The sequence below is a fragment of the Zootoca vivipara genome, chromosome 15 (genome assembly GCF_965207765.1).
Source record: "Zootoca vivipara chromosome 15, rZooViv2.hap1.1, whole genome shotgun sequence".
In the NCBI taxonomy this organism is placed as follows: Eukaryota; Metazoa; Chordata; class Lepidosauria; order Squamata; family Lacertidae; genus Zootoca; species Zootoca vivipara.
This window is the reverse complement of record NC_142598.1, coordinates 34,652,557-34,662,014: the sequence shown is the minus strand read 5'-3', so window position 1 is coordinate 34,662,014 and position 9,458 is coordinate 34,652,557. Positions and strand designations below refer to the sequence as shown.

General features: G+C 44.1%; 1 protein-coding gene across 1 annotated transcript in view; it reads left to right on the top strand.

Moving 5' to 3' along the window:
* The first annotated feature begins 7,623 nt into the window (after positions 1-7,623).
* The window catches only part of UHRF2 (ubiquitin like with PHD and ring finger domains 2), a 50,565-nt gene continuing 48,730 nt past the window's right edge, over positions 7,624-9,458 (top strand). Inside the window, exon 1 of the mRNA XM_035097375.3 lies at positions 7,624-8,413. Within this exon, the coding sequence (XP_034953266.1) occupies positions 8,261-8,413 (153 nt within the window). The 5' untranslated portion in view covers positions 7,624-8,260. The remainder of the gene's footprint in view (positions 8,414-9,458) is intronic.

Here is a 9,458-nt window from a genome sequence, read left to right as displayed (position 1 = left end):
TGTTTATTGTCAGTTATTTCTAAACTCTCTGAGTCCATAACTCTATGGAATAGAACACTCAGTGTGTAATATACAGTGTTACTTGTATTCAGAGTAGGTCCGTTTAAATCAATGTACTGGTAGTTAAGTGAAAAGTCTGTTGATTTCAATGGGTCTATTATGTGTACTGCTAGTTAGACATCACCCAACGCTGAACAAGTCTGAGACTTGAACCCCTTTCAGCAGACTTCTAAGTCTTCACTTTTTGTAGTGGTTCTTGAGAGCCAGGGTTAAAGTGGCAGAAGACTGGGTGATATAAACACTAAGTTTAGTTGAATTTAAATGGGATATTTTGCTTCTCCTTTTAAATATGTTAAACCAGTTGTCATCCACCCAAATCTTTTAATATGGGGGAGTTATAACTGGAAGCTCCAGGGTTCACCCAGTACTGCCAATCAATATTACACGTGGGGAGGAGAGGCGCACAACCATCGGTGCTCCAATTTCATAACTTTTTGTGAAGTCCAGGTCAAATCAATACACTGGACTGGAAGTCCACCCTTACACATTCATTTCAGGGTTGGCTATTGAAATATGCTGTTTCAGTACTATTTTTCTAGAAAAAGAGGTGCCGGAGCTCACCATGACATTCTCCCTTGTTCTTTTAGAATGGCAATTGCACCCACCTGAGAGGTGCGGAAGCTGAGCTCAAGTGAGCTCCAGTTTGGGGGGGGGGGAACCTTGCACTATTTGATTTGCAAATGAAACACATTCTACAGCAGGACTTTCAATTGTTGGTATGCTAATTGTGTTCTTTTTTTGCCATCTAGTGGACAAAGAAAGGAGAAATGCAGGGAAACTATCAAGTGCATTACCTTTCCCTTTAGAATTAGGTTTCAGCTAAAAAACTTTAAAACTGCTAAAGCTGCAATTAACATTGACCTGACAGTATGTCTCATTAAAGAGAATGGGAAACTTGCATAGGGGCTGTGCTGCAAACATCACAAGGATCAAGGCAGACTTCTGGTATCTGAATGGATGTGAGGTTTCAGGATAGGTGTTTTTTGTTTGAAAAGAACAAATATTTTGCTAGGTCTTTTATATACATTGCTTAGAGGGGTTATTAAGTGATTTCTAAATGGTTCTAAATAAGTACTTTACAGAGACAGAACTCTGAAACTCACCTACAGGTGGTACTTAACACCACGGGAGCTGGTGCTGATATGCCCAGGAACCTCATCAAGATGTTAAAGTGGCTGCACATCCACAGGACATACCTCCACATGTGCTGGGAATGCCCTAAAATCCAGCCCTTCTGGACAGCAGTCCCACAAGAGATATGCAAAATAACTAAACAGGTATTAGAACTCACCCCAGAACTGGCCCTACTGAACATCTTCCAAGATCATAATGACCACTCACATTATACAAAGCTTATAACCCACCTATTCTCAGCAGCCAGAAGCCTCCCAGCCAGACACTGGAAAGACCTGTCAGGAGTAAACATGGACCAATTGTATCAAATTGTACGGGAAACAGACTTACTAGAAAAGCTAACCTACAAACTGAAATTGACATGGGGACAAATAGAAGAGGGCGACTTCACCCCAGTATGACTCCCCTTTATAACAAACACAGCCCAACAAGACGACAAAAATCCACCAACAGCATACAAATCAATCTGGTTTACCTGACCCAACAAGCCCTCCTCCACTCACAAATGCAAGCCAACCCCACTGCAGACAACCACAGACAACCAACCACACTCTACCCCCCAATGCCTCTCACTACCAAGGAAATGTAATACAGGTAAATGAATAGAAAGAGAACCTACCCAGTTGATGCTGACACAAACCCCACACGTACACGATACAAAAGAATATAAGCCTCACCACACCACCCCTCCTCTTCCCCCTCTTCTTCCCCAACCTTATACTGTACTCAACACTAATGTCTCACAACAAGTGTAACTGGTTTGTAAGAAAGACTGTACAACCTGAAAAAAGACAAGGAATGTACTTTTGTAAACCAAGAAAATCTTTAATAATTTTTAAAAGAACTGATCTATCATGCAAAACATGAATATGCTTCTCTACTGACTTCCCCAGACACAGTTTACAAACTCATTGACATTGATTTGTACTGTGGTATTTGTTTTGAAGTTCACTGACTAGAATTAGAGCTTCAACCTTAATTTACATAGTCTATGAACAAGGCAAGATCATTCACATCCAAGACTTATTTTACACAATTATTTCAAGCAGGGATTGCTGAAGAAGGGACTGGAGGACAAAACATACTTGTATTTTTCAAACCAGCAGACCAAGCCACGTACTTGCTATAGAAAAAGTGGAAAAACCTAAACCTTCTTAAATATGATTAAAGAAAATAGTGAAGCTTCCTCTGAACCCATGACATTTCCAAGTCAATGGAGAACACAATATCATTTCTTTACCATTCAGAATGGCACCCTTTACAATAATGATTTTAAGAACACAAGCTAGCCAAAGATAAGCACCTTTTAGTCCCACTGACTTCAGTGGGAGAGATAAAAACACGTCCTTTCCTTTTTCACTGAAAGTAGTTGGATATAAAAATACGTAACTTGGCTGGATCATGGCCTTTAAAAGTCAGGTTCATAACCTATTCTAGAGTCGTATCCTATTAAATTGCTTTTATTATTATTCTATACTTCAGCCCACAAGCAACAGCCATAACTACAAAGTGAAAGATTTAAGCATTTCAGTGTCCTAATCGGATTCAGTTAATTTGTGTGTCTTGAAACAAATTCTGTTCTCAAAGCAATTTCAGTAAATTCACATTGAATAATGTCAGAGGAAAACATATTAGAATGCTGGTTACTGATTCTTCAAGCTCTGAGAATGGACATAGTTTGCCCTTGCAAATACCTAAAACAGTAAGAAAGTGACACACACAAAAATGGATAAGTAAAAGAATGAGAGGAGAGAACAAAAATAATAATCTATTTAAATAGACATTGGGAACATCAGGTCATGGAAAGGGGGCATACTGTAAAATCAAAATTAACAACCAAATGGGGCATATTAGTTAGAAGATGTGAAGAAGAGATACAAGAAGAGAAATAAATGTAATGTCTTAAAATGTGCCTCATAAAAATTGCTCTTTTCAAAAAAAATAAAATTCACTTTTAGTCATAGCTGTTGTGAACAAAGAATCCCTTCTATAGGTATGGTAGGTTTTTATAGTCATCAAATGTTGGTGGAGAAGTCACAGATTTAGTTTAGCAAACTGCTAACCAGTTATCCCCAGGATTAAATCCTAGTCTTGCTTTTCTTCCACAGGAATTTAAAGAATTGCTATTATCCTGCATTTGTGAACTACATACATGTTGTTGTTTCTACATTTATTTCAAAAGATTAAAAAGGTACATTAATGAAAATCCACAGTCTGTGTATATGTGCTGCATGCACACCATACATTTAAAGCACCCCCCCCCCAAAGAATCCTGCAAACTGTTAAGGGTGCTGGGAATTGTACCTCTGTAAAGGGTAAACTACAGTTCCCAGGGGTTGCTTTAATCATATGGTGTGCACACAAGCATGTCTTTAGAATTTTCATTAAGTGAAGTTACATTATGCCAAAGGTTCACTTGCTGCATAATCCTATAGCCCTGCCATGCCAGCAATCGGCTTATGCTTGTGTAATATCAGCATAGCTTAGTCGAAGTTCTATGCCTCCCCAGCAGAAAAGCAGGGGGGGGGGGGAAACTGCAGTACAAACACCAGGGAATACATCAATCCTACTAGCCATTCCACCAGCATCCATGGCAACACTGCCAACTCCCACCAATCGAAGAGCAGCACACCAATTCCCCCACACCAGCTCGGCATGGATAGAGCTAGTTGAGGAGAAAATCACAATAGGACAAAGAACAGAGAATGCAGCAACACGGCCAGCCACTTCCCCAGCATCAATGGCAATACCACCGGCACGCGTATCCATCATGGAGCAGCATTCTGACAACGGTCCTATGTTAGCCACACATGGTCTGACCGTCTGAGCCACTCCACCTACAGCAATGGAGATTCTTCACCCTGTCGCAGAACATTCACAACACACAGCCTGCCAGCTACAGGGATAACATAGCACCCTCTACTGCAAGGGCCATCATGGAGCAGGCAACAAAAATAAAATAAAATAATGGAGCCTCTTCAGAGATCTCTGAGCACAGACCTGTGGAACAGTACAGGTTCCAAACCCACCAGTTTATATCCTCACTACCAACTTGGCATCATCCGTGCAGTGGGAAACCTCAGACCAGCTCTCCATCCAGATGACCTCTTCCCATGGTTTCAGATTGGAGTGCATTGCTACTAGCTTTTATCGGAGGCTCATTTTGCCACCTTTTGTGGATGGATGGGTGAATGGGGAAAGACATATCATATTACAGGGTAGCAACATCTGTTATTTTGTATGGTTTGGACTTTGCTTGCAGAATGTCTGCCGTGCATGGAGTTGCTCTACCAGGAAACAAAAAAGATGGAAATGCCTAAGCAGTAGTAATGTTTTCTAGACCAAAACATTCATATCATCCTATATACCGGTACTATATACTGTGTAGGCTTGATGGTCTGGGGAATGTGTCTCCTTTTTGTGTAACTGGTTTTGTGTATCTCTGTGAATATGGAAAGCAGTATAGCATAAGGACCAACAAAATATCTTTTATTACAATTCTATCCTGCCTTGCCTTCCAAGGAGCTCAAGGAGGTGTACAAGGAGGTTTTTCTGCCCTACATTTTATCCTTGTAACAACCCTGTTGATAGGTTCCTAACAAATACTCACAGAACTTTCTTCTAGATGTGTAACATTACTCCTGCCAACCTAGCAGTTCAAAAGCACGTCAAATTGTAAGTAGATAAATAGGTACAGCTCTGGCAGGAAGGTAAACAGCGTTTCTGTGTGCTGCTCTGGTTTCGCCAGAAGCGGCTTAGTCATGCTGGCCACATGACCCGGAAAAACTGTCTCTGGACAAAAGTCAGCTCCCTCGGCCAGTAAAGCGAGATGAGCGCCGCAACCCCAGAGTCGTTCACAACTGGACTTAACTGTCAGGGGTCCTTTACCTTTTTAACATTACTTAGGCAGACCTTGCTTGTGCTGGGCAGCTTGCCATAAACTGGCAACCTTATTAAAGTCAAGGGAAATTCTAAAACAATCTTCCTCCTGAATATTGACTTTCTTCAAGCTTATTAGCTCTAGTGAAGCTGAACCTTGCTTCACACTGGATAAGAGTATAGTCTGTAATAAACAGTAAGTTGATGTTATTCAATCTTAAAATGTAAAAGAAAAAGTTATTTACTTGATAAATAATGAAACTAGCTGCAAGACTCTAGAGTAAAAAAAAACCAACCATGGAAGGGAAAGATGACCTGTAGATTTGCTGGAACTCAGGATTGAGAGGAAATGCTCTGCTGCTTCTAAATAAGTTTTTCAAAAATATATCAAATCCCTAGTCAAGTCGGATGCTTTGAAAATGCTCCACTGATTTTAAATGAGCTTTCCCAACAAATCTTGATACAGATGTAATACTAATTCTCAGCTGAGACTAATGGAAGATTACTATCACCTTCAACTTAATTTAGGATTTGGTGAAAATGTTCCAGTAAAACTAATGAAGGATTTGATTCACAACACATTTTAGCTTTACATAAGTTATTTCCCATCCCTGATCCTCCTAAACTTCCTAAAGAGGGGAAAAATCTATGTGAATATGCTTACTAGTGGGCTGAGCAACACTATCATGGCAGCGGTGAGCTCAGTTTCTATCCTGGAGCAAGAGGCCGAACCAAGAGTATCTACAATATGTTGCATTCCACAACTAACTATATATTGCATATGGTATTTTGTATATTGCATTTTATTTATATATTGTAGTTTATTTTATTTTAGTATACCTTGTATTTGATTGTGTATATATTGTATTGTATTTATATACATATTTATTACTATTTTAATTGAAATATAAAAATACCGTATTATAAATAGATGAAGCAATAAAAATAAAAATCAATGCGAATGTGCTGGAGGAATTATTTCCCATCTTCAGCAAACCCACAGGCCACTTGAATGAAACTTGCAGACTACTGGTGATCCATGCACCAGTCTGGGAATCCTGGGCTGCTAGAAAGGACTTATAGCAACTGCTTTGGTTAAGTTGCATTCATTTTACGTTACACTAGTAGGCGTATTAATGTTGCAATGTGCAAAACTGACAGATCTATGATCTGGCAAGCACAAGGTGCATGCATGGGCATAGCCAGGATTTATGTTGGTGGGAGTGGGCAGAACCTCAGCTAGTTAAGTATTTTATTGATTTACTTGATTTGGCTATGCCCATGGGTGCATGTAATTAATATGTAGCCAGGATGAATTATTAAAAATCTCCTAAATGTATCACCTATTAATTGCATTGACATCCAGGGCTTGGGAGTAACCCTATTTAAAAATGCAAAGGATCCCTGGAGATGTGTTCCTTGGAGCCTATCGCTGCAACTTAGAAAGTGATATTTGTAGTGCAAACTGTATAGAGAGGCCGTGTGACAGGGATTCTGCGGATCCATGTGAAAATTCAGAGGATCCATATTTTATATGGATGAGGCTGTCTGTGTAGATACATTCAAGCTGTAGATTGCTCAGTTTTGAGGGAACATGGGAGACCTGAACAGAGTAAAAAAAAGAAAAGTTTTTATAGTTCAACCCATGAACATGATGTGCGGGTGGGTTCTATCGAAAAAGCCAGAGGTGTTTTTTTACTCTATGGGCGCGAAGCGCTGGGTTCGTGATTATTCTGATGCAGACTTGCAAGCACCGAGGTGATTGGGTGGTTTTGGTGCGCCATGCGGTGTCACGATCCACAAGATCCATTTTCTGTGCGCCATGACGGCGGAAATGTTAAGCACCAGAGGTGTGAATTATTATGCAGCCTGTGGGCCCATGAGACCAGGGCCGGGATTGAGGTTTGCTGAGGCCCTAAGCTACTGAAGGCAATGGGGCCCTTTATATGTCCACCTGTCCTTTGTCAACAACAAATTGTCACTGTTTTCGTGTGTTGAATATATCCTATATGGTTATTTATGGACCTAATAGGTATCTAAAGCCATTTGCCACTGTTGCTGTATGTAGGTTTTATTTTATTTGTTTTTATCTTATATTTTGGGAATGTACATCCTGCTTTTTTCCCTCTAAATTTTTTTTGGGGGGGCCCCCAAGAGAGTGGGGCCCTAAGCTATAGCTTGTTTAGCTTATAGGCAAATCCGGCACTGCACGAGACTGATTCTCTGCAAAACAACAACAACATGCAGATTCACCACCATCCGTTTTCGAGTGTTTCTCCTCACAGAAACGAAGGGTCTACCTGGGGCGGCATGAAGAGGCCGCTCCCTCAGCTTCGGAAACCAGGCAGCCCCCCTGACAGAATCCATCAGTTCGGCGGGACCCGCTTCCAAATAAAAACACGGACGTGGCTGCCGTTTTGCCTTCCCAAATCCGAAAAAATAAGGACGGCAAAACGTGTGGAGGAGGAAAATCTCGAGCCGACCCCAAACCGTCGCGCTCCTCAGCGCCTTGAGGTGAAGGCGAAAAGGGGGCGTGGCCTCGCATCGCCAGCCCTCGGAGTGGCGCGAACGCGGACGGAGCCCGTCTCAAGCCCCGCCTCTCCGCTGCTGTTACTGCCGCCGCCGCCGTTGTTGTCTCTTTAAGGCCAGGAGGAGGAGGGGAGTTGTTTTTGTGTGTTTGTATGTTGAGGGAGGGCGGTTGGAAAGCGGCGGTCGCTGGTGGTCCGCGCGCGCTCGTCTCGCGAGATCCGCGTTGGCGCGCCGTGACCTCCATGTGAGAGCAGCGGCGCCTGGTAAACAGTCCTCGGGGTTAGGACATGGCTCCCACCGCCGCCGGCGCCCGTTAGTTCACACGGTGGGGATCCTTCCTTGGCTGGTCCTCAGGGCAGCTCCTGACAGGGGCTTTGCCGCCATTCTGAGTGTGGCTGCGGGAAGGAAGAAGAAAGGAAGGGGCTGCGAGGGCGGCTGGCAGGGGCGAGGAAGGAGGCAGCAGCGAGGAAGGCCGGCGGCCGGCAGTTGAGGAGGCTGGCGGTGACTCTCGGGGTCTGAGGGAAGGAGATTCCCACCCCCTCACCCCACCCCCGCTGCCGCCCCCCGCTTCTCTCTCCGGTGCTCCGAGCCGGCGGGAAAAGCGCCTCCCCCCCCCGACCGCCCCTCTTTCGTCCTCCTCCTCCTCTGGGTGCGCGCCATGTGGATCCAGGTGCGCACCATTGACGGCGCGCAGACCCAGACCATCGACGACCTCAGCCGCCTCACCAAGATTGAGACCCTGCGCGAGAAGATCCAGGAGAGCTTCCGCGTGAGCCCGGACAGGCAGCGCCTCTTCTACCGGGGCAAGCAGGTGAGGCGGCCGGGCGGGACACTCCCCCCTTCCCTGGGTTCTCGGAGGCGCGATGGGTGCTTCGTTTTATTTATTTACCATTAAATATTATTATTATTATTATTATTATTATTATTATTATTATTATTATTATTATTATTATTATTATTATGGTATTAACCCCAGCAGCTGTTGCATCCTCTCCTCTGGGCTTATTGTTTACCATCTTCCTCACACCTGAGGGGGTAAAGTCAGGAAGCAGCCCGAGGATGCCTTTGTGCGAAGGGAAGGGCGGCGGCAATTTCATCCACCATCCCTCCTCCTCCTCATCCCCGCTCTCGGTTTCCAACGGCGCCGCTCGCCAGGCTCCGCCTCTCTCTCTCGCTGCTTCGCGAGCGGAGTCTCTGCTCTCAAGGGGTGCGCGCAGGGGGCACGGGATGCCACGGGGGAAGGGGAAGGATGAGGCCGGTTGCCTCTGCTGCACGACTTCCGGCGCTTCAACAGCCTCCAGAAACGCTCGTTGGCTCCCGCTCCGCTGCTATGCCCAGGGAAGTGGCACCTGGTCGAGGAAAGTTATTCTCGGTGCCATCTCTTCTCCCTCTCCCTCCCTTTCCACTTCCTCTTCTCCCCACCCCCTCCTTCCCATCCTTTTTTTTATAGGGACACTAGCCCTTTAGTCGAAAGCCACGAGTATGGAACCGATGTGCCAACTGTTAACGAGATTCAGTTCCATAGGCATCATCTAATCGGAAGGAAGCCCCATCGAGTTCAGTGGGACTTGTTTCGGTTAAGTAGGCACAGGCTGCATCATTAAAGTGATACATTTCCTTGTTTTTGGAGTTTGTTTTTGTCAGCGTAGGGGCAGAGAGTTCTGAGGAAGTGCTTGAGTTCCTCGTACTCTCTAGGCACTTACCGGTAAGGATTTCATTGGAAGCTGGCTCTCTTTAAAAATACTGTACAGCAAAGTAACAAAGGTAGACAAGCCTGAGCTACCACGATGGGAAATGCAAAAGTGGTTGAAACACATTCTGGAATATACATTGTTTTACCTCGTTGGATCCACTGT